This window comes from Bufo bufo, chromosome 4 (assembly GCF_905171765.1).
Source record: "Bufo bufo chromosome 4, aBufBuf1.1, whole genome shotgun sequence".
Lineage (NCBI taxonomy): Eukaryota > Metazoa > Chordata > Amphibia > Anura > Bufonidae > Bufo > Bufo bufo.
Genome location: NC_053392.1, coordinates 169,022,907 through 169,047,884, shown reverse-complemented (window position 1 = coordinate 169,047,884; position 24,978 = coordinate 169,022,907). Strand labels below are relative to the sequence as shown.

Here is a 24,978-nt window from a genome sequence, read left to right as displayed (position 1 = left end):
GTATGAAGGTGAAATGTATGATCGTGGATGAGAGTAAGCAGTTTTAAAAATGGTGGATATGATCTGGGCTCCTCGGTCTCCATTCGGAGTGCTTGAGGTTCGATAATTTGACCTCAACATCTAATAATTTCATTGATCTATATGGTCTTTTTGTTTGCTATCTTTTCATATGCTCTACACTTAACAGTTGTTCCTTAAAGGGACTCTGTCACCACTTTCTAACCCCCCCTTTTAAAAGTATTGTTCTCTCCATGGCGCCCTTGTGATTACAAAGGTGTTGTTATAACATAAATTCGCCGTCTCGTTTTGATAAAAATACCTTTTATCTAACCTGTCAATCTTGTGGATAAGGTGCCCAGGGCGTTTCTGAAGGTCTGAAGCTGCCGCCCGCCGCCGCCGCCGTTGGTGCCCAGCTCCTCCCCTGATCCTTTCAGCGCCGCCTGAATGTAAAGAAATCCACCTCCGGCTCTCGCTCAGTGCCGCCTCCTCTTTTTCAAAGATCCCGCGCGTGCGCACAGGCCTGTGCCTGATGCGCCCGTGCGGACATTTAGAATCAGCCTCATTGAGCGAAGTGCGCATGCGCGCACTTCGCTCAACCTCCTCATAAGACGAGCACTGCAGCCAGCCACTCAGAGCCTGCCAAGCGCTGTATGGAGCCGCAGGCTCTGAGTGGCTGGCTGCAGTGCTCGTCTTATGAGGAGGTTGAGCGAAGTGCGCGCATGCGCACTTCGCTCAATGAGGCTGATTCGAAATGTCCGCACGGGCGCATCAGGCACAGGCCTGTGCGCACGCGCGGGATCTTTGAAAAAGAGGAGGCGGCACTGAGCGAGAGCCGGAGGCGGATTTCTTTACATTCAGGCGGCGCTGAAAGGATCAGGGGAGGAGCTGGGCACCAACGGCGGCGGCGGCGGGCGGCAGCTTCAGACCTTCAGAAACGCCCTGGGCACCTTATCCACAAGATTGACAGGTTAGATAAAAGGTATTTTTATCAAAACGAGACGGCGAATTTATGTTATAACAACACCTTTGTAATCACAAGGGCGCCATGGAGAGAACAATACTTTTAAAAGGGGGGGTTAGAAAGTGGTGACAGAGTCCCTTTAAGCTGTTGAAGAAGCACTCCCACAGTTTTCTTTTCATTCTCTGGACCATTAGAAGTTACATAAATTGTAGTGAAGGTAATCTTCTTACCGGTGGCTGTATTTATGATTTATCTGCTGTGCCATTTGACCAACACTCGCCAATTGACACAGCATATTATGTGTGAACAGGGAGTCAGTTTCTCCATTTCTATGGGAGCCTTGATACAGTATCAGTCTCATAGAAATGAATGGAGAAAATGACTTTCCTGTCCACACAGAAGATGCTGGGTCAGTTGGAGAGTCAGAGTGTTGGTCACATGACCGAGCAGATAACTCACAAATACAGCCACCGTTAAGAAGATTACCTTCACTACAATTTACACCATGTACCTTTCTAATGGGCAATAGAATTAAAACATTTTGTGGGAGTGCTTCTTTAAAGAGGACCTTTCACAAGAATAGAAAATCTAAACTAAGTATACAGACATGGAGAGCGGCACCCAGGGATCTCCCTGCACTTACTGGTATACCTGGGCGCCGATCCATTCTCCCGGAGACGCCGGCAGGCTCAACTGGGTGGAGCCGAACATATGAAGATACCGGAGCCTATACCGGGAGACTGGAGCGGCGCCCAGGTATAACAGTAAGTGCAGGGAGATCCCTGGGTGCCGCTCTCCATGTCTGTATACTTAGTTTAGATTTTCTATTCTAGTGAAAGGTCCTCTTTAAGGAAACTGTAACTTTAGGCCACAGAAGAAAGGAATGATAATAACTGCACGGGTAAACAATGGGAACTGTAATAAGATAATATACAAATGATGCACGTAGAGTGATGTTGTTACAGAAAGAAAATCGAAGTGGTCTGCTCTTTGTTTAGTTTCCGGCAGTAAAACATTTTATGTGGTTTCCAACTAATGCAGAGGTTTTCAGTTCCTCCTGCAGTGGTAAAGTTCCTAACAGCCTATCTGCAAATATATTGTCTGTAGTACAAGCTGGGATGTGCTACGCATTCAGTAAAGTTCTTATAAAGTTTGTCTTACCCCACTACCTCTAAACAAGACTGAAGGAAACAGGTATTGTAAAGTTACATTATCTTTCCCTTTTTTTAGAGAAAGATACAGTATATTAGGTCTAACTTATTTGCTGGTTATGTGCTACTTTATATGTATTGCTCTGAGAATACAATGCTTGTGCCATTTTTATTAAGGTTCAAATGTATGACCAATATTGTTAAAAGTGTCTACGTCTGTCATTTACTCTTAAACTCTTATTGACCAGCCTGTTTTGGGCCTTAATGACCTTTTTTTTTTCATTGTCGTCTCCCAAAAGCTATAACGTTTTTATTTTTCCATCAATGTAGCCTTATGAAGACTTATTTTTTGTGGGACAAGTTGTAGTTTTTAATGGTGCCATTTTGGGGTACACATAACTTACTGATTAACTTTTATTAACTCTTTCTGGGAGGTGGGAAAAAACAGCAATACTGCCACTGAGTTTTGACAATATGAATTTTGCAGCATAGATTTTTGGCATAAATAACAGGTTAGCTTTACTCTCTGGGTCACTACGATTACAAGGATACAAAATACATACAGTTTTTTTTACGCTTGACTATTGCTGCACAATAAACACTCTTTTTTTTAAAAAAAATAAGAAAATGTTTTTGCTTCGCCGCATCCTAAGACCCATAACTTTTTTATTTTTCTTTCTATAGAGCTATGTGGGGGCTTGATTTTTGCGGGAGGATGTGTAGTTTTTATTTGTATCATTTTGGGATACAAGACATGTTTTGGTGGTGAATAAGAAAAATGCAGCAATTCTGTCATTTGTTCTTTGTCAGTTTTTTTTGTTTTCTTAGTGTAATGTGGGTCTTTACAGATGTGGTGATACAAAATATGTCTGTGCAATTCTTTCCATGGAAAAGCTTTTTTTTTCCAAGGGAAAAAGGGTGTATTTTTAATTGGATTTTTTTTTTAATAAAGCTATTTCTTTCACTTTTTTATCTATTTAATAGTCCCACAAAGGGACTATAATAGGCGATCTTTTTATTGTTTAGAAAAAAAATTGCACTGTTCCTGCAATGCAATGTATTTTACTGTCAGTGCTATACTGCTATCCACCAGTAGGCTGTGAGGTTTGGCCGGCTAGGACATGCTGGAGTCAGGTCTGGGGCCTTAATTAGGCAGCAGCCTGTGTGTACAGACACCTGTACCCTACAATCTCATTCATGGGGTGCTGATGGGAGACAGAAGAAGTCCACTCCCTCTGTAACCTATTACATGCTGTGGGCACTATTGACCGCGTCATCTAAGGCTAGGTTCACACCTGAGCGTTTTACAGTGCGTTCCTACTCTCTGTAAAATGCCCTACGCCACAAGAAGTGCAGGAGCTTCTTTGGGGCGTATTGTCGCACGTTCCCGCCCATAGACTTCAGCGGGAACGCGCCTAAATAAGCGTTTGCTTGTTTCCGCTTTTAAAAAACACCCGATAAAAACGCCTGTAAAAAGCGCTTAACTAATACGCTCAGGTGTGAACCCAGCCTAAGGGTTTTATGCCCATAATGGTGCCGATCCAGGCGTTAGAGCAGGCGACCAGTCTTTATGTAAAGCTGAGCCCCGTGCAGCATTTTGTCTGGGCTGATGAAAAAAGGCGGTGGCCCAGCCTAGGGTCCATTAGGGACCATTGTAAAAGGCATATTATGGTCACTAAGGGGTTAAGGCAGTCTGAAAGGAAGATGTGACACAATGGTCCACATATGTCCCTATCTGCAACACAATGCGCCATAGAGCTTTAACTTTTATCCAAAACAAGGTGCAAAACCGGAGTAGACAAAAAGTTGATCCAAAAGTTGTTCGAATTGTAACTGCAACTAAATTTGGTACATACACATCATATATGCAACATTCACACTGCCGTTTTGGTTTCCATTTGTGAGATCCGTCTCAGGACAGTTTTGCCCTAATGCATTCTGACTGGATAAGGATCCGCTCAGAATGCATTAGTTTGGCTTAGTTTGGCTCCGTTCCGCCTCCATTCCGCTTTGGAGGCGGATACCAAAACACTGCTTGCACCGCGCATAACAGGCAGCCGCTTCCATTCATTTCTATGGGCCCAACGGAAATTGCCAAGCCAGCGCTTGGCTATTTTTGATGCCCCCCAAAGAAATGAATGGAGGGCGGCTGTGCATGCACAGTGCTCCCTCCACCACTTTCGGGGCTCCGTTCTCCATATAGGTGCGGTTCCCAGTGGTGGGATCCGCATCTATCAGACAATGGGGGCATATCCTAGCTATATGCTCCCATTGTCTGAGTAAAGAATAACCCTTTAACATAAACTGAAAATCTGCTCCAAAAAACACACCAAAACCACGATAAATTGGATTTATGCGCATTTTTTGTGCGGTTTTTGGGCAGATTTCTTCCAGATTTTCTGCATACGAATCTAAACCCTAAGGCTGGGTTCAGACCTGAGCGTCTTTGATATGCGCGTTTAAGACGCGCGTTTTTGACGAGCGTTTTTTGCAATAGTAAACGCGCGTTTGACGCGCGTTTGTGTGATTGACTGCAATATCCTATGGCCACAAACGCGCTGTAAAACGCCCCAAAGAAGCTCAAGTACTTGTTTGAGCGTAGGGCGTTTTACAGCGCGTTTTTCAGCGCTGTAAAACGCTCAAGTGAGAACCAGGGCCATAGGGAAGCATTGGTTTTCATGTGTTGAGCGTTTTACAGCGCGTTTGAACGCGCTGTAAAACGCTCAAGTGTGAACCCAGCCTAAGGCTCAGTTCACACCTGAGCGTTCTGAAAGGAGCGCTCTGTATGCGCGATTGTACGGGAGTTTACAAGCGCGCATACAGAGACAAGCGTACACACAGTGTCGCGCGTTCCCGAAAGTCTATGTACGGGAACGCGCGACAAGCGCCTAAAAAATGCTCCTGTACTTGTTTGAGCGTCGGGCGTTTTACAGCGCGATCGTACGCGCTGTAAAACGCCCAGGTGAGAACCATTCCCATAGGGAAGCATTGGTTTCTCCTTGTTGAGCGTTTTACAGCGCGTAGGAACGCGCTGTAAAACGCTCAGGTGTGAACTGAGCCTTAAGGTGCACCAGATTTATTATCCAGCATCAGTCACTTGTCTAGTCTAATGCCATTTTTTACAGGCCAGTGGACCAGACATTTATCAGGAATGAACCTTTCCTGAAAATAGCTTGTTTACCCCAGAACGATCTTCTGCCCAGAAATTATGACTTTGAGAGCCGCATCAGTGATGCTTTCACCTGATGAAAGCAGGTGATCAGTGGCACCATTAACCTGGACAATTATTGGGAACGAGTGTTACGAACCTTTGCTCCCAAAAATTGGCCTGTGTAAGGCTGGGTTCACACGAGCGTGTCCGGATTAGTTCCGGATGCGTCCTGGTGTGTTGCGGCAAACCCGCGCGAGTAGGAATGCAATTGCAGTCAGTTTTGACTGCGATTGCGTTCCGATGTTCAGTTTTTATCGTGCGTGTGCAATGTGTTCTGCACGCGCGTGATAAAAAACCGACTGTGGTACCCAGACCCGAAATTCTTCACAGAAGTTCAGGTTTGGGTTCGGTGTTGTGTAGATGTTATTATTTTCCCTTATAACCGCGGTGATGGACCATGTGATTGGAGCATGTGATCTGACGTCACCAAAGGTCCTTTAGCCCATAGTTCATCTTTTGAGAAGTAAAGAAGAGACCGGGACTTACGCGAACAAACGGAGAAGGTGAGTTAATTTTTTTTTTTTTTTTTAACCCTCAACTGATCACCTACTAAGCATTCTGTTTTCAGAATGCTATTATTTTCCCTTATAACCATGTTATAAGGGAAAATAATACAGTGTATAGACAGTCACCTAGCAACCGTGCGTGAAAATCGCACCGCATCCGCACTTGCTTGCGGATGCATGCGATTTTCACGCAACCCCATTCACTTCTATGGGGCCTGCGTTGCGTGAAAAACGCAGAATATAGAGCATGCTGCGATTTTCACGCAACGCATAAGTGATGCGTGAAAATCATCGCTCATCTGAACAGCCCCATGGAAATGAATGGGTCCAGATTCAGTGCGGGTGCAATGCGTTCACCTACCGCATTGCACCCGCGCGGAAATCTCGCCCGTGTGAACGCAGCCTAAGGCTACTTTCACACTAGCGTTCGGGTGTCCGCTCGTGAGCTCCGTTTGAAGGGGCTCACGAGCGGCCCCGAACGCATCCGTCTGGCCCTAATGCATTCTCAGTGGAGGCGGATCTGCTCAGAATGCATCCGCCTGCCAGCGCTCAGCCTCCGCTCCGCTCAGTGAGCGGACACCTGAACGCTGCTTGCAGCGTTCGGGTGTCCGCCTGGCCGTGCGGAGGCGAGCTGATCCGTCCAGACTTATAATGGAAGTCAATGGGGACGGATCCGCTTGAAGATGACACTATATGGCTCAATCTTCAAGCGGATCCGTTCCCCATTGACTTTCAATGTAAAGTCTGAACGGATCCGCTCAGGCTACTTTCAGACTTAGAAAATTTTCTAAGTTATAATGCAGACGGATCCGTTCTGAACGGATGCAAACGTCTGCATTATCGGAGCGGATCCGTCTGATGAAACATCAGACGGATCCGATCCGAACGCTAGTGTGAAAGTAGCCTAAAACGACTAGTGTTGAGTGAAGTGAAACATCCAAAGTGGAATTTGGTCCAAAGTTTAGGAAAAGTTTGATTCTAAACTAATCCAAATTTCCTCGCACTTCATGGTAACCAATCAGTTTTCCTAAAATGGCAGCTGCACATGTTAGAAAGTGAAAGCAAGTGTAGAGGAGACAAGCTCGGGATCGCAAGATCCCCCATAATTCCGTGCAGCCCACCAATTCGCAGGTAGCTTCCCCTGTGATGTCACAGCTAGACAGAGCCCTATAAAACCCTGATCAATCGTGGTCATCGCCATTTTCCTTTGAGCTGAGCATAGGGAGAGACGTGACAAGATGCTCATGCACTAGGGACAGTGTTGCTGCAAACTTTTAACAGAGAATGTAGGACAATATTGGAGAGGGAGAATGCAAGGTGAGCATAGGAGACTCCTGAACTACAGACTCTGCTACAATTTATCGCCGTATATATAACTGTGCAGTGCACCAAAAGTCATAGCTAATCCGTTCTGTTAGCTGTAGAGTTAATGTGCGTCAGTATTACAGGCAGGTCTAATTTAATTTATCGCCATATACATAAATGTGCAGTTCACCAATATTCATAGTTAATCTGTTCTGTTAGCTGTAGAGTTACTGTGCATCAGTATTACAGGCCACTGTTACCAGCAAGTCTAATTTATTGCAGTGTACATTAGTGTGCAATGTACCAAGATTCATAGCTAATCCGTTCGGTTAGCTGTAGAGTTTGCTCCAATTCCGTCGGAGATCAGTTTTTATGTCACATATGAAAATGTTGCTTTTAGGTAGATAGGCCTAAGAATACCTAATTTATAGCGAATTAATTTGTAATGAATCAAATTTCTTGTCGAACTTCGGCGAAGCTGCCGAATTCATATTTTTTAAAACTTAGCTAAGCTCTAAAAAGGACCTTAAAGGGAACCTGTCACCTGGATTTTGTGTATAGAGCTGAGGACATGGGTTTCTAGATGGCCGCTAGCACATCCGCAATACCCAGTCCCCATAGCTCTGTGTGCTTTTATTGTGTATAAAAACCGATTTGATACATATGAAAATTAACCTGAGATGAGTCAGAGCTTGAAAATATGACTCTTCTCTGGTCACACAAGATATGACTCCTTTATGTTAATTTGCATATGTATCAAATCGTTTTTTTGACACAATAAAAGCACACAGAGCTATGGGGACTGGGTATTGCGGATGTGCTAGCGGCCATCTAGCAACCCATGTCCTCAGCTCTATACCCAAAATCCCGGTGACAGGTTACCTTTAAGTCAAAAAATTTGACTGTTAGTAAATCTGCTGAATTGTTTGTATATTATATCTCAGGAGGCCTTTAACCCCTTAGGGACTTAGGACGTACCGGTACGTCATGTTTGCCGAGTCCTTAAGGACCCATGGCGTACCGGTACGTCCTAGCTTTAAAACGGCATTGCGGCGTGGCGGGGGTTAATCGCAAAAGGATGTCCGCTGAAATCATTCAGCGGGCATCCTGTCACAACGCCGGGGGGGGGTCATGTGACCCCCCGCGCATCGGCGATCGCCGCAAACCGCAGGTCAATTCAGACCTGCGGTTTGCGGTTTTACCTTATCCGGCGGGCGGCGGTGCCTGTAGGGGGGACCCGATGGCATGGAAGGCAGCGCGATGCCTTCCTGAGGCATCGCTGCTGTCTTCCTGTGACGTGCCTGTGAGATCCAGCCCCCTGGATCTCACAGGCCGGAAGCTGTATGAGTAATACACACAGTATTACTCATACAGCCAATGCATTCCAATACAGAAGTATTGAAATGCATTGTAAAGGGGATTAGACCCCAAAAAGTTCAAGTCCCAAAGTGGGACAAAAAATAAAGTGAAAGAAAAGTTGAAAAAATAAAGTTTTCCCCCCAAAAAATTAAAAGATTCAAGTAAAAATAAACAAAAACGTCATTTTCCCCAAATAAAGTTAAAATAAATTGGTAAAAAATAGGGAAAAAAAAAAAGTATACATATTAGGTATCGCCGTGTCCGTATCGACCGGCTCTATAAACATATCACATGACCTAAGCTCTCAGATGAACACCGTAAAAAATAAAAAATAAAAACTGTGCTAAATAAAAAAAAAATTGTCACCTTACATCACAAAAAGTACAACAGCAAGCGATCAAAAAGGCGTTTGCCCACCAAAATAGTACCAATCTAACCGTAACCTCATCCCGCAAAAAATGAGACCCTACCTAAGATAATCGCCCAAAAACTGAAAAAACTATGGCTCTCAGAATATGGAGACACTAAAACATGATTCTTTTTTTGTTTCAAAAATGATATTATTGTGTAAAACTTACATAAATAAAAAAAAAGTATACATATTAGGTATCGCCGCGTCCGTATCGACCGGCTCTATAAAAATATCCCATGACCTAACCCCTCAGATGAACACCGTAAAAAATAAAAAATAAAAACTGTGCTAAATAAACCATTTTTTGTCACCTTACATCACAAAAAGTGAAGCGATCAAAAAGGCACACGCACCCCAAAATAGTGCCAATAAAACCGTCATCTTATCACACAAAAATCATACCCTAGCCAAGGTAATCGCCCAAAAACTGAAAAAATCATGGCTCTCAGACTATGGAAACACTAAAACATGATTTTTTTTGCTTCAAAAATGAAATCATTGTGTAAAACTTACATAAATAAATAAAAAGTATACATATTAGGTATCGCAACGTCCGTGACAACCTGGTCTATAAAAATATCACATGATCTAACCTGTCAGATGAATGTTGTAAATAAAAAATTTAAACGGTGCCAAAACAGCATATTTCTTGTTACCTTAAAATCATATGTACCCTAAACTAGTACCAGCAATACTGCCACCCTATCCCGTAGTTTCTAAAATGGGGTCACTTTTTGGGAGTTTCTACTCTAGGGGTGCATCAGGGGGGCTTCAAATGGGACATGGTGTCAAAAAAAACAGTCCAGCAAAACCTGCCTTCCAAAAACCGTATGGCATTCCTTTCCTTCTGCGCCCTGCCGTGTGCCCGTACAGCAGTTTACGACCACATATGGGGTGTTTCTGTAAACTACAGAATCAGGGCCATAAATATTGAGTTTGGTTTGGCTGTTAACCCTTGCTTTGTAACTGGAAAAAAAATTATTAAAATGGAAAATCTGCCAAAAATGTGAAATTTTGAAATTGTATCTCTATTTTCCATTAGTTCTTGTGGAACACCTAAAGGGTTAACAAAGTTTGTAAAACCAGTTTTGAATACCTTGATGGGTGTAGTTTATAGAATGGGGTCATTTTGGGGTGGTTTCTATTATGTAAGCCTCGCAAAGTGACTTCAGACCTGAACTGGTCCCTAAAAATTTGGTTTTTGAAAATTTCTGAAAAATTTCAAGATTTGCTTATAAACTTCTAAGCCTTGTAACATCCCCAAAAAATAAAATATCATTCCCAAAATGATCCAAACATGAAGTAGACATATGGGGAATGTAAAGTAATAACTATTTTTTTAGGTATTACTATGTATTATAGAAATAGAGAAATTGAAACTTGGAAATTTGCCATTTTTTACAAATTTTTGGTAAATTTGGTATTTTTTTACAAATAAAAATTCTTTTTTTTTACTTCATTTTACCAGTGTCATGAAGTACAATATTTGACGAAAAAACAGTCTCAGAATGGCATGGTTTAGTCAAAGCGTTTTAAAGTTATCAGCACTTAAAGTGACACTGGTCACTGGTTAAGGGGTTAAAACAAAAAGGCCAGTGGAGCCATCATTCATTTCGATTTCCAACCTCAATTTATAAATAGTTCTATATTGTAGAGGAACTTTAGTACTATATATACTGTACATATTTACATAATATAGCTTAAAAGTTTTGTTCCTATCAATATACAAGCCCATTAATAAACATATCAATACAAGGGTTATATTTGGTCTATAAGTATAATATGTACAATATTATCCTATGAATAATACTAAATATTAAATATTACTGACATGTCTCCCGAAACTTTTACCATGCTTTGCAGAACATTACTACAAACTTACTACAAATATTAAATTAAAGAGAACATTACACCTAAAAATTTTACAGAGCTAACGGCTGGGTATTGTTTTTCACACTCACCAGAGCAAAAATGGAAATAAAAAAAAATCAGTTTCAACTACGTCAATAGACATGTTAAAGTTAAACCACCGAGACCGCAATGCTGCGTGTTTACAGCAAAGGAAAGGGGAAGGAAGTAGTGTACATCAGATGGAGAAAATATGATGACAACTACAGGGGAGTCCAACCTGACTCCTAAGTAGGACAGTCACCCAGGTATTTTCACTTATTATTTCTGCCCTCATAACAGAGGGCTGGGACAGATACAAATGTACCGTATATATTTTCCTATTTATGTGATTCTTATTTTATATCACTGAAGACAATTTTAGATTTTATACAAAATAATAGACAAAATAATGTGTTATATACAATGTATTCGGAAAGCCTTCAGACCCTTTCACTTTTGTCATGTATTATGTTGCAGCCTTTTGTGCTGCAATTTCAGGTTTTCAACCATTAATCTGCAATCAATCCCCCTTAGTAAAAAAAAATTAAAAATAAATGAAAACAGAATTTTAGAAATTTTTGCTAATTTATTAAAAAGGAAAAACTAAAAATTTTCATGGACATAAGTATTTGCTGTAGACCCTTTGCTATAGCACTGCAGGGTGATCTCAGGAAATCTTCTTTATTGCAGCATATTCACAAAGGTTCAGTACAAAATAAAGTGAACTAGAACTCGCTTACATGTTTTAGATAGAAAACATCCTTAATCATGGCTATGATTGGAGTGGGTGAGCTGGCATTGACTATATTTTGGACCCTTTGCTCTGATACTTGAAATTTATCTCTGGGAGCCTCCTATTTCTCATCCTTGAGATGTTTCTAAACCTTGATTAGAATCCACCTATGGTAAATTCAGTTATTTCGACATGATTTGGAAAGGCACAGCCCTGTATATATAAGGTCTCACAGCTGACAATGCATATCAGACCAAAATCCAAGACATGGGGAAGAAAAAACTACCTGTAGAACCCAGAGACAGGATTGTGTGGAGGCACAGATCTGGAGAAGAGTACAAAAAAAATTTCTGCTACACCAAAAGTTACCAAGAGCACATTGGCCTCCATAAGCTATCCACACCTCTAAACTAATAGTCAGCAGAAACGGCCTTGGTAAGAGATATAACCAAGAACACAACAGCCACTTTTGGCTGAGCTCCATAGATCCTGTGTGCACATAGAAGAAAATTCCAGAAGGTCAACCATCACTGCAGCACTTCACCAATTTGGGATATATGAGTGGCCAGAAAATAGTCTCTCCTCAGTAAAAGACACATAAAAGATTGCACCTAAAGGGCTCTAAGACTGTGCAAAACAAGATTCTCTGGTCTGATGAAACCAAGAGTGAACATTTTGGCTTCAATTCTAAGGATCATGTTTGAACAAAACCGGCGCTGCCTAATATCTCTGTAGTGAAGCAAGGTGGTGGCAGCTCAGGGACAAAAGTGAAAGGGTCTGCAGACTTTCCAAATACACTGTATTGCATGTTAAAATTCAGCCTTTCAGTATGAATGTCAGGCAGCCAATGAATGTGTCAGCTTACTACTGTACGTTCACACAACAACCTACATGAACACACTCTGTATGAGCATAGTATCCAAGTAGACTGCTGAGAGGAGGTAAGTCAATTAATTATCACTTCTCCAACCTTCCCTTAATAGAAGTCCAAGGTTCAATGACTGAAATTCAGCCAAAGAGAGCACCATTACATGCCACTTATTGTGAAAGGTAAAGGTCCCCTTTAAGGAAAAAACATCTGTAAATTAGAACAGGATATCAATTCATAGTCATATATAAGTACTTATAGATACAAATAGAGTTAACCCCATCATTAGAAACATCCTAATGGGAAAGCCTATGTTAGTTTGAATATTATCTTTACAATTGTATTAAATGTGAATAATACAATAAAATATCTTTTTGCTTCTGTTTTTCAGTTGCTATTTCAGGCTTTTCTTACAGTTGTCAACAGGATTATTTCACAATGACAGACACCACCAACAGTACTCATTTCACGTGTGAAGTGAACAAAGACTTGGAACCTTTCACCTATGTTTATTGGTTCATATTTATGGTTGGATTTTTTGGAAGTTGCTTTGCATTGTGGGCATTCATTTGGAGAGACAACAACCAGAAATGTTTAAGTATCTACCTCATTAACCTACTAATAGCCGATTTTCTGCTGACATTGGCCTTACCATTTAAGATAGTCGTAGACAGGGGATCTGCATCTTGGAAATTGAGGATCTTCCACTGTCAGGTAACAGCTTGTATCATTTATATCAATATGTACCTTTCAATTATATTCTTGGGATTTGTCAGTATGGACCGCTGTCTACAGACTATACAGAGCGCTAAACTGTACCAAATACAGAAACAAGGATTTGCTAAAATGTTGTCGACAGTAGTTTGGGCTCTCGTACTGTCCATCATGTTACCAAACATGTTGATACCTATAAAAGACATCCCAGAGAGGGAAACTGTTGGGTGCATTGACTTTAAAACGGAAGTCGGAAGAAATTGGCACGTACTCAGCAACTTCATCAGTATTGCTATATTTCTGAACTGCTCTGCTATTATTTTGATCTCCAATTGCATTACTATTAAGAAACTTTACAGCAATAAGGATGGTGAAGAAGCTAACAACATCAAAGCAGCGTTGATAAAGATCTTTTTGGTAACAGCAGGATATATCATATGTTTCCTTCCATACCACATTGTTCGAATCCCATACACCTTGAGTCAAAATGATGTGATCACAGACTGCAGCATAAAGCAAGTGCTGTTCCATGCAAAGGAGTCAACCTTTTTGCTCTCAGTGTCAAATCTTTGCTTTGACCCTATTGTGTATTACTGCTTTTCAAATAACTTTAGGTCTAAAGTAAGCAAAACGTTCTCCTTAAAGAGACAGGAAAGAGTTGTGATTGAGAGAGAGACTGCTATTGAGACAGTTGGGTAGAAAAATGACATAAATACAATTTTACAAGACTGGGAGTTATCCACCAACAGCCAGAACTACATTGCCGGTCGAAAAAACAGGTGAAGAATTCTATTTATAGTCTATAATTGTAAATTAAAGATTGTATTGTGTATATGAATAAAGACAAGTCAATGATTTGATAATAAAGGTGCTACACATATAAGAGTAAGGCCACTTTTACACTGACCGAGAACATGGACAATTATTGAAGACACACTTACATACAGGCACTCATTCCTGATAATTGGCCTCTGTAAAGCTGCCTCCGATCACCCAAGAAACAAGCAAACATCATTCATCGGGGCATTTGAAGTCACTGTTTGTTGGCAGCAAATTGCCTTGTGTAAACAGAGATGTGCTGCCGACAAACAATGAATCTGCATGGGGATGAATGATCCCATTAGCAATCATTCATCCCCATGCAGAGAAGTGACTGCTACATATAAATGAAGCTCTCCTATGGCTGAACGATTGGGCAATGATCACGAATAGTTTATTTCTGATTATTATCCTGTGCACAGGTCCATGTAAATGGGCCCTAAAATAATGTGAACCCACAGATTTCAGCTATTGACTTATGTGAATAGGAGTGTGCCCACTCAGGATAGGGCGCTTTGTGAGTCCCTTTGTTCTCAAGAAGAGAAGTCACCACCAGTTTTGTCTGACAGTGTCAGTGACATATGTCTCTATGACATATCAAAATTTTTGTGAAAATGTTGTGACCTTTTAATGTTTCCCCTTAGTGCCCACAACACAGAAAATGTGCCCTCTTAGTGCCCTTTAAACAAGTAAAGTTCCCTCTTAGTTCACCCACACAGGTAAAGTGCCCCTTAATACACTATATACAGATAACATGTCTTTCCCTAGTTCCCCCCCCCCCCACATTTAACGCACCTCTTCATGACCCTCACACATTAAAAATGCCTCTGAGTGCCCCTTCAAGTGCCTCTTGTTTCTCCTACACAAATATGCCTCCTTAGTGCCCCAATCACAAAAAAAAACGTATACAGTTATAATGCCCCTCTTCTGTACCATACACAAATAATGTGCCCCCCACATAGTAAAAGAACCACCACCACTATCCCCCCCAAAAACTACTCATTCCCCATTCTCACAAGGCACAGAGCAGCTCAAACTACTGGGCTCTTCCAGCCTGCAGCCTGTTCTATTAGCGGCACGGTACAGACAGGGTGATGTCACAGTATTTTACCTGGGAGGCCTACATCAAGGTTTTAGGAGCCTTGTGTAACCACCACCCCCCTTCCCCGGTTCAATGGTTACATTTAGCATGACCCTTTAAAATGGTTGAGGCGAAGAACATGTGTTGCACAAAGTATCCGATTTTTCATACCGCTGTATTGAAAAGCTGAGACCACTGTGCTTCTCAGTATAGTTTTATTTCTGAGACCTTTATGTTTCTCAGCAGCAACACGTGGTTGGACAATTCAGTTCTTTTGGTGATGTGCGCGTGGATTTCTGCAATCTCCATTCAGACAATTGAAAGATCTTACAAAAATTCTAGCAGCAAATCTGCCACATGTGAATGTATCCTTAGCCCTATGTTAATGGGACACATAAGTAGCTAATATACATTAATTTACATTTTCTGCGAAATTAAAACAGTCACCCTTCCACTGCCGAACCTGTGGAGGACAGCATACTTACTCACTCACTGCTGCTTGGTTCCGGCTCTTTCAGTCTACCTCTGTATTCACTGCACTCTGGTCTCCACTTGTAAACTTTTGGAATGGACAGGGGCAACATGTGCTGCTGCAGCCAATGACTGATGGCAATGGTGATGTGTCCCCCAAGTGGCACGTGACGTGCAACTTTCAGAAGTTTACAAGCAGGGACCAGAGCACAGTTAGCCCAGCCAACACAGTCGTGGATCAAAGTAGCTGGAAAAGGAGGGGAGCAGGTAAGTATTCTTCCCATCAGAGGTCTGGTATGGAGGGGAGGCCAAAAACGCATTACAAAGTTAGACAAACTCTTTAAACGGGTTTCCAGTATTTTGATATTGGTGACCTTTTCTGAATATCTGACATCCAACACCTTTGCCGTTCAGCTGTTTATTGTAGCACCAGAACTACACAGCTCCGTCCATTGTGCAGTGGATAGAGCTGAAAAGTGCAGCCGGGGCAAACTGGGAACTTAAAGTGGTCCTGGAAAAAATAAAAGTGGCCCCATGTTGTAGTTTGGTCCAAATTGAAAGAAGGCAAGGCTAACACAAGTAAACAGGGACAACTCAAACAGTTGGGGTCAAAAATACCATAGTGCAGCACACAATATCACCTCAGCAGAACCAAATACCACAGTGCAGCACACAGTACCACCTCAGTAGAACAAAATACCACAGTGCAGCACACAATACGACCCCTGTGGAACCAAAATACTAATATTGTGAGAGTTTAGTAAAACTTAAAGAGGCTGTCTAACCTAGAAGTCCACAACCCCAATGTTCCTGACCTGTGTCCCATAAAAAAAAAAAGGATACCTGTCTGTGGTTCTGCCATGCCTTCGCTGCTGCTCTGTTCTTAGCGGCTTCTGTTCCCATAGGACCAAGTCCCATGACCACTGAAGCCAATCAATGGCCTCAGCAGTCACGTGTGGTTGAACAGCATGTCATTGCCAGTGATTAGCCGCATCAGTCATGGAACCAAGTTTCTTCCTGGTCTTGCGGGGACAGGATGCAGCTGGGAACGAGGCAGGAGCACGGGCATGGTAGGACCACAGGCAGGTGAGTGCAGTGTTTTGTTTTATTTTTTAATGGGCACAGGTTAGGAGAATTGCAGCTGTCGGCTCCTAGGACAGACAAAGCCTGTAAGATAATATGTTGGTACTATATAAGCAATGTAAATAAATGAATAAATCAATATGTAGTCTTTTCACCTACTATATGTATAGACACTGCCCTGAAATCTATCCACTGACCTTATGTAACATAAATGAACCCTCGGTTAAGAATCTACCCTAGGCACTAGTATTTTTGAAGTGTTCTCAGGCAGAGCTTTGGACATTATTCAATAAAATCTTTGGTTCTGTATTTTATAAGCAGAAAACAGTTTAAAACAAGTAAAAAAAAAGACAAGGGGCAAAGATGCAGAGATAAAATAAAGTCGGAGTATTACTAAGCAATGAGCTTATCTGAAAGCTGAGAAGATGAGATAGGACTTGTGACATTTCATGAAAACCACTTTGCTTTACAATACATTCACAAAGCATTAAATTGCCTGTTGCACTGAAACGTCCTCCCACTGAAAAAACAAAAAAAGCACTTACCAGAGGAATGGGAAAGTGAGTTGCATACTGGAAATGGCGTAGAAGCTCGTAAGTAGAAGGGAAAATCATTTCTTGTTTTACTGATTTTTCACTTGAAGCTGAAACTCTTCTTTGAAGTGATGGAGAGTCGTAATTATGGCGGTCTCCAGACACCGGCGAAAATATCTAGAATTCACATATAAGTTAAAAGCTAGTTAGTAGGCATGATAAATGCTATAATGAGACTGCAGTAAAAACCAGAGTTTGACACTGGCCATCAGATTGTCCTCCATAGGTGAAATGTACGTCGAAAGGCTTGCAGTGTCTGAGAACAGAATAATTATTCATCTACCTTGTTTGTTATACTTTTTTCTATTTCTTGTTCATGCAAACTTTTACAGGCCAGCTGGATGAACTTTATTATCATGTGATTATGTTAATATTGATTCACGTGTTGCTGATTGTTATTGTCATTTTTAGGAGGGCCATAGGAGTTCGGTTTTCCTATATCCAGTGCTGAAATTAAGTTGGTGCTATTTTTTATCTGTTTTAATACTTTGTCTAAATAGATTATAATAATTGGGCCACAACCCTGTTAGTCACGTGCCATTCAGACAATAGTCCAGTGTTTGGCTGAACTATGAACCTGACATCACTTCACTACAGTCCCAACAGGAACCAGAGTATGCCATGAGAATGGCCTCTGGATAGGACATCAGTATCTGATCAGTGGGTTCCAACACCTGGAACCCTGCCGATCAGCTATTTTAAGAAGGCAGTGGTGCTGCTATGAGCACGGGAGCACAGAGCCATTCTTTGTATAGCACCTGTGCTTGGTTTCGCACTCACTTGAATGGGGCTGAGCTGCTCCTAGGCCACTGTGAGTGCCGCTGCCTTCTCAAACAGCTGATCTGCAGGGTCCCAAGTGTCGGACCCCCACCGATCAGATACTGATGACCTATCCAGAGGATACCGTATGTCCTCAGTAGTGTTGGTCGCGAATGTCGGCACTTCGAATATAGTGCTATATATTCGTATTCTCGAATATTCTAGATTTTTATTTCATCAGTAACCTCCCTTTTGCTTGTGGACCAATGAGAAGGCTGCAATGTCTTTGTCTGAGCTTAGCAACATCCCTAGCAAACAATAGGAAAGTTGCCTACCCTTTACTATATAGGAACCTCCCTAGCAGCCATTTTCTGCAGTTTTTTGCTGATCTGAGAGAGACAGCAGTGTTATTGCTGTGCTCTGTGCTTTGCTGTGTCATTACATTAGATTGTTAGATAGCTTATCTATAGAATACAGATAGTTAGTGGGAGATAGTCAGTGTAGGTTAGATCGTGATATAGTGGAGCTGATAGGTTCTGCTGTCCATACATACATGCTACATACATAGTGCTGTGATGTCATAACAATACTTAGTGCACCAATCAGTAATATGTAGTCAGACCTACTAAAATGTGAAGTTGCACGTATTGCGCAAAAATATGCGCATCATTAATTGCCAATTAGCGCTATCGCGAATATATTGGAGAACTCTATCTGCATATAAAGCTATTGTAATGTTCTGCCATGCCAACCATTTTCAGTCTCAGGAAACTTCTAGCAACTTTAAAAATCTAGCAAAAGTGACCCACGCCTGTATTGCACGCGCAATACGCGCATATTACATTGCCGATTTTCGCATTCAAAAAATTAATCGCAAATTCTCGAATTTGCGAATATATGATGAATATTTGCCCAAATATTCACGAAATATCGCGAATTTAAATATTGCCCCTGCCACTCATCACTAGTCATAAGTCAAAAAAAAATTTAATTTTGTTACCGAATCTATGCCGTGAGCTTGGTTATGTTGTCCTATCTGTGTAGTAACTTTGGTTCTGGTACAATGTCTGAGCAGTAAACGTGGTTCTGGTACCATATCTAGGTAGTAAATTTGGTTCTGTTACTTTATCTGTAGAGTAAGGTTTGTTTTAATACTGTAATAAACCTATGCAAGTGCACATGCTCTCTTTGATGATATGATAAGGTGTTTCAATGTTCAATGTTTTTTTTGGGAGGAGAAGCAACCGAAAAACGATGATTAGGCCGTTTTGACTTTTTTCCGTTTTTCCGTTTACCGTATGTGATAAAAAAAATTATATTTTAATAGTACAGGCATTTTTGCACACGAGATACCTATGATGTGTGGGTTTAAAAAAATAATAATCCCGTTTTGAGGAAAGGGGGGTGATTCGAATTTTTATATATATATATTTTTTTTTAATTAATACTTTTTATTAATACTTTTTTTATACACTTTTTTTATAGTTCCTATTGGATTGCTTTTCTCATAGTCTCCAATGCATGAGCATTGGCGTCTATGAGGATTTTACTGTACCTCCATACAAATTACTCTCTCTCACTGGACAGGGGCTGCTAACACACCCCAGCTCCCCCGATCCCTGCCAGGAAGGGGGGGGGACGAAGCACACCCAGAAGCGCACACATCTGGGTTTGAACGCTGATGTAAATAGCTGTATGGTGGATGGGTAGGGGTTAAAACACAAGGCTCTAGCTATTGGTGCCGATACACTTTCAATAGCCATTGACTGAGTGCTCACTCCTGACTCCCCCATACACATACAAGCTTGGCCATGTTTGTACGGCTATTCAGCGTGGAAAGAGGAGAAAGCCACAAGCAGAAACCTCCAAAAGGTAAATTATCTTCCATGAGATCAAAACGATCTGGTATAGAAATTCAACATGCCCAATGTTTCCTAATATCATCTGTCATAGAAGAATCAGAAGCTACTCACACACATTAGATTGTCTGCTGATTGTCCCACTGAAAATTGCAACTTTGGCGGACAATACTGTAAGGGCTCATGCACACGACCACGCCATGTTTTGCAGTACACAAATTTCGGATCTGAAAAACAAGGATGCCGCCTGTGGGCGTTTCGCAACTTGCGTAACAAGCCGCCCTTAAAAAAACTATTCTTGTCCGCAAAACGGACTTCAGTGCAGAATAAACCAAATTTACTAATAGGCACAGTATATGTTCTATTTTAAAAAAAAAAATTGCGGGCCCACGAAACGGAGCAGCGGAGGCAAACAGCACACGGAATGCTGTCCGCATCTTTTACGGCCCCGTGAAGTGAAAACAACGTTCGTGTGCATGAGCCCTAATGTGCATGGAGGCCTTTATGTAGTGCTTCTCTAAATTTATATATTATAAGAACCATTTAAGTGCAATTACCAAGACTGAAAAAGTGGACCTAAACAGACACACTGTACACACAATAATGTTCACATAGATTAAATTAACATTTGTGATCTTACAGATAAACGTACTGGAAATTCTGAGCCAAAGTCTGTTTTGAAGTTATTTTTCTCAATGTCGTCAAAGAGGTGGGCTGCGCCCGAGTCCATCCCCATTTGGTCTCCCAAGCCTTGTTCCTAGGGATAACATCAAATTGTTTAACTGAACATTAGTCGATATAAAACTAACAATGTTACAAAAAAACTGGGGAAAAAACAAACAAACTGATAATTGTCTTCATATAATATTTAAAGGGGTTGTCTGAGTTATATAAAAAAAAAAATCACTCTAAATCTGATGGTCAGCAATATACTGTATAGTGTACATAAGCTAAACAAGTTTTTGGCAAGTTTTGGCTTCAGAAGTTTTGTGCCATATACTGCTGAGGACAGCGACTGACTGCAGCCTTTATTTGTGGTATATGATTGAGAATGTATAGGGCAGACAGGATAGGGGCAACAGTGCTGAGATAGAGGGGGTTCAGGAGTGAACATAACTTTTTATTATTCTGACAGTGTCCTTGCTGTTAGTATTGGTCGAGCACCAAAGTGCTCGGGTGCTCGAGTAGAACACTTTGGGATGCTCGGGTGCTCTACCGAGCACCCGAGCACAATGAAAGTCAATGGGAGAACCCGAGCATTAAACCAGGCACCCCCTGCTCTGAAGAGGGGAGGGTGTCTGGTTCATAGTATAAGGTCAGAAATTGATGGAAACACCACTGAAATGGTTCGGGAACAGCATGGGGAGGATGTCTGGATGCATCCTGGACTCCCAGGTCGCTGCTGTAAACAATGTTGTCCGAGTAGTACACCACTTTTACAGACTGACAATAATACGCAGAACACCAAAGATAAAATTGATTTTAGGGGAAAAATTGTTAGGAAACATTCTTTCCTGTATATTTACTTGTATATAAAGTGCAAGTGCTGCCAAAAATTACAAGGAAGAGGCACTCTGGTACAACCTGTATATCACATACAGGAGGGCCTCATTCACACTGTGATACAATTGTTCCTGTAGTGGGACTCCTACACTCATAAAGCCTACGCACTAAGTGAAAGGGCTGCCAAAAATTACAAGGAACCGGCACTCCAATACACCCTTTATTACCTATAAAGGAGGGCATCGTGCACACCCTTGAAAAATTATGATTGATGGCCTGCTGGTGACCCTATAAAACATTAGGGGCGAGGGCCTGCTGCTGATCTGACCATCTAAAACATTGGGGGTGAGGGCCTGCTGCTGAACTGACTATCTAAAACATTTTGTGGGTGAGGGCCTGCTGCCGAGCTGACCATCTAAAAAATGTTGTGGGCGAGGGCCTGCTGCCGAGCCGACCATTTATTTAGGGGTGAGGGTCTGCTGCTGAGCTGACCCTCTAAAACATCATGGTTGAGGTCCTGCTGGTGACCCTCAAAAACATTATGGTTGAGGGCCCGCTGCTGAGCTGACCCTCAAACATTAGGAGCGACGGCGGCCTAATAAGCATGTTGATATGATGGAGGAGGAGGAGTAGGAAAAAAAAATGGAGATTGAACCATATACCCTTTTTAGTGGTGGAAGGGGTGCATGGGAATACAGTGTATTCAATACACCATAAAAGCCACATTTAAAGTGCCTTTATGTTCAGCCGCTTTCCTCTGGTGGAGTAAAGAAGTTATGGTCAATCCAGGCCTTGTTCGTTTTTATAAGAGTCAACCAGTCAGCATTTTTAGTTGACAGGCGGATGCGCTTATCAGTTATTATGCCCCCTAGCAGCACTAAATACATGCTCTGACAAAACGCTGGCGGCGGGGCATGCCACCACCTCCAAGGCATAGAGTGCCAGATCTTGCCACGTGTACAGCTTGGACACCCGATAGTTGAAAGGCACACAGGGATCACTGAGGACGCTGACACGGTCTGTTACGTACTCTTTCTTCCATCTTCCAAAGTTTTTCCCTCTTTGTGACACTAGGCCACGCATCAGGTTGAGGGTGCTGGCAGGGTGTCATAAAACTGTGCCAGGCCTTGGAGAGTGTTGCCCTGCCTCTGTTGGAACTGTGGTGTGTTCCCCTCATCTCCACTTATCGGTTGGCCAAGAAACTACCTACTCTGCAGCCAGCATTGTCAGCTGGAAATTATTGGAGCAATTTTTCCACAAGGACCTTCTGGTATTGCACCATTTTGCTCGTCCTCTCCACCAGAGAAATGAGAGATAAGAAGTTCTCTTTGTAGCGGGGGTTGAGAAGGGTGAACAACCAGTAATTTGTGTTGGCCAAAATGCGTACAACGCGAGGGTCACGGGAAAGGCAACCTAACATAAAGCCAGCCATGTGTGCCAGAGTCCCAACAGACAAGACTTTGCTGTCCTCATCAGGAGGCCGACTCTCAATCTCCTCATCCTCTTCCTCCTCTTCTACCTATCCATGCTGAACAGATGGAATAAAACTTCCATGGGTACTACCCTCTGTAGCGGAGGCAACCGTCTCCTGCTCCTCCTCATCATCCAATTTGCGCTGAGAAGACGAACTGAGGGTGGTCTGGCTATCATCCTGTGTACTGTCTTCCCACATTTCCACCTCTTCCACATGCAAAGCGTCTGCCTTAATTGTGAGCAGCGAGCGTTTGAGTATACACAGTAGGATGGTTACGCTGATAATAGCGTTATCGCCGCTCACCATCTGTGTTAATTCCTCAAAGTTGCGTAAAACCTCACAGAGGTCAGACAAAAATGCCCACTCGTCGCTTGTGAAGAGCGGTAGCTGACTGGAAAGGCGACAACCATGCTGCAGCTGGTATTCCACAACTGCCCTCTGCTGCTCACAAAGCCTGGCCAACATGTGGAATGTGGAGTTGCCTAGCTCCAAATCCACCAACAAGTTACGGCCATTATCAGACACAACCATGCCTGGTTGTAGGTCGAGTGGCGAGAGCCACAGCTCAGTCTGGTCCCTTATTCCCTGCCACAGCTCTGCGGCGGTGTGCTGTTTGTCACCTAAGCAGATCAGTTTAAGCACGGCCTGTTGCTGCTTCCAGCTACTGACTGATGGCTGACTGGTGCTGCAAGATGATAATTCCGAGGTTGAAGTGGAAGAGGAGGCGGAGGAGGAGAAGGGGGGTTGCAGCCACTAACATAGGTTCTGGCGGAAACCCTGATGGAAGTAGAGCCCGCAATCCTTGGCGTCGGTAGTACCTGTGGCATTCCAGGGTACTACTCGCTCCCGGCCTCCACAAAGTTCACCCAGTGTGCCGTCAGGGAAATGTATTGTCCCTGGCCAAAAGCACTTGTCCATGTGTCAGTCGTTAAGTGGACCTTGCCAATAACTGCCTTGGTCAGGGCACGGGTGATGTTACAGGACACATGCTGGTGTAAGGCTGGGAATGCACACCGTGAAAAATATTGGTGGCTGGGACAGAGTACCGCAGGACGGCTGCTGCCATCAGGCTGTGGAAAGCCTCAGTGTCCACAAGCCTAAATGGCAACATTTCCAGAGCCAGCAATTTGGAAAGGTGCGCATTTAGCGCTATTGTCTGTGGGTGGGTGGCTGGGTATTTGCACTTTTGTTCAAAGGCGTGGATGTGCTAGCTGATGGTGCTTGCGAAGGTCCAGGTGCATGGCGGGAGGCATCCGGGCCTGCGTCTTGGACAGGGGATTGGCTAGCACGTAACACAGGGGAAGAGGAGGCAAAGGTGTGACCCGCAGACATTGGTTGTGGACCCAGGCGTTTGGCCCACCTATTAGGGTGCTTTGATGCCATGTCGCAGATCATGCTGGTGGTGGTGAGGTTGCTAGTGTTCACGTCCCTGCTCATTTTGGTACGGCACAGGTTGCAAATGACAATTCTTTTATTATCCGCACTTTCCTCAAAAAAGCGACAGACTGCGGAACACCTACCCATTGGCAAGGGAGATTGCCGCAAAGGGGTGCTCCGGGGAACAGTTGCGGGCCTGTTTGGTGTGGCCCGCCTTCTCCCTTTTGCCACCCCACTGCCTCTTCCAGCTTGTTGCGGTGCTGCGGATACCTCCGCCTCTGTAGAGCTGTCCTCGCTCGGCTTGCCAGCTTCCCAGGTTGGGTGATCCTCCTGACTTGTTGACCTAACAACAACCTCAGTTATTGACAACTGTGTCTCATCCTCATCATGAACCTCTTGAGACACTAATTGACCTAACTCTTGGCTACTGAGACTGGACTTGGTGGAAGACAGGGTGGTGCTTAACCGACTGGAAGCATTATCTGCTGCAATGCAACCAACCACCTAGTCGCACTAGTCTGAGTTGGAGAGTGGTGTCCTGCACCGCCCTGCAAACTGGGACATGAAGCTAGGTATCGTGGATGAGGGTGTTTCTTGTGCTCTGGCAGCAGGCACAGTTTCACCGCGCCCAGGGCCACGGCCTCTGCGTGCACCATCACGGCTACTTCCCCGTCCATTACTGCTCGCCTTGCGCATATTAAATGGTATATATGCTAGCAAGTATGTCACACGTACAGTAGCGCAGGTTTTGTAAGTGTATGCGCAAATAAAGTACACAGAATGTCACAGATATTTTTAGGATGCGCACACGTTAAACAGGAGGTATAGCGCAAGTAATGTCGCTGTCAC

General features: G+C 42.9%; 2 protein-coding genes across 4 annotated transcripts in view; one reads left to right on the top strand and one right to left on the bottom strand.

The window, feature by feature from the left end:
- The window catches only part of MED12L (mediator complex subunit 12L), a 692,480-nt gene that overhangs the window by 512,834 nt on the left and 154,668 nt on the right, over positions 1–24,978 (bottom strand). Inside the window, exons 14-15 of the mRNA XM_040429951.1 lie at positions 20,428–20,532; positions 17,110–17,274 (exon numbers count right to left, since the gene is read on the bottom strand). Coding sequence (XP_040285885.1) covers positions 17,110–17,274; positions 20,428–20,532 — 270 coding nt within the window. The remainder of the gene's footprint in view (positions 1–17,109; positions 17,275–20,427; positions 20,533–24,978) is intronic.
- Positions 1,308–16,740, top strand: GPR171 (G protein-coupled receptor 171). 3 transcript variants are annotated; one of them, XM_040428094.1, is made up of 2 exons: positions 1,308–1,433; positions 12,788–16,740. In XM_040428094.1, exons 1-2 carry the CDS (start codon positions 1,331–1,333, stop codon positions 13,807–13,809), a joined length of 1,125 nt encoding a protein of 374 aa, XP_040284028.1. In that variant the 5' UTR covers positions 1,308–1,330; the 3' UTR covers positions 13,810–16,740. The 3 variants fall into 3 exon arrangements, with proteins under 3 accessions (XP_040284028.1, XP_040284029.1, XP_040284030.1); XM_040428095.1 differs by lacking the exon at positions 1,308–1,433 and adding an exon at positions 2,007–2,155 and having other exon boundaries at positions 12,789–16,740; XM_040428096.1 differs by lacking the exon at positions 1,308–1,433 and adding an exon at positions 10,929–11,061 and having other exon boundaries at positions 12,789–16,740.

Excerpts from the sequence above, each read along its gene's own strand:
- GPR171 (XM_040428094.1), top strand. The coding sequence starts at position 1,331 with ATGGAGAAAATGACTTTCCTGTCCACACAGAAGATGCTGGGTCAGTTG. Across the intron at positions 1,434-12,787 it reads AACTCACAAATACAGCCACC|TTGCTATTTCAGGCTTTTCT; the intron begins GTTAAGAAGATT and ends TCTGTTTTTCAG.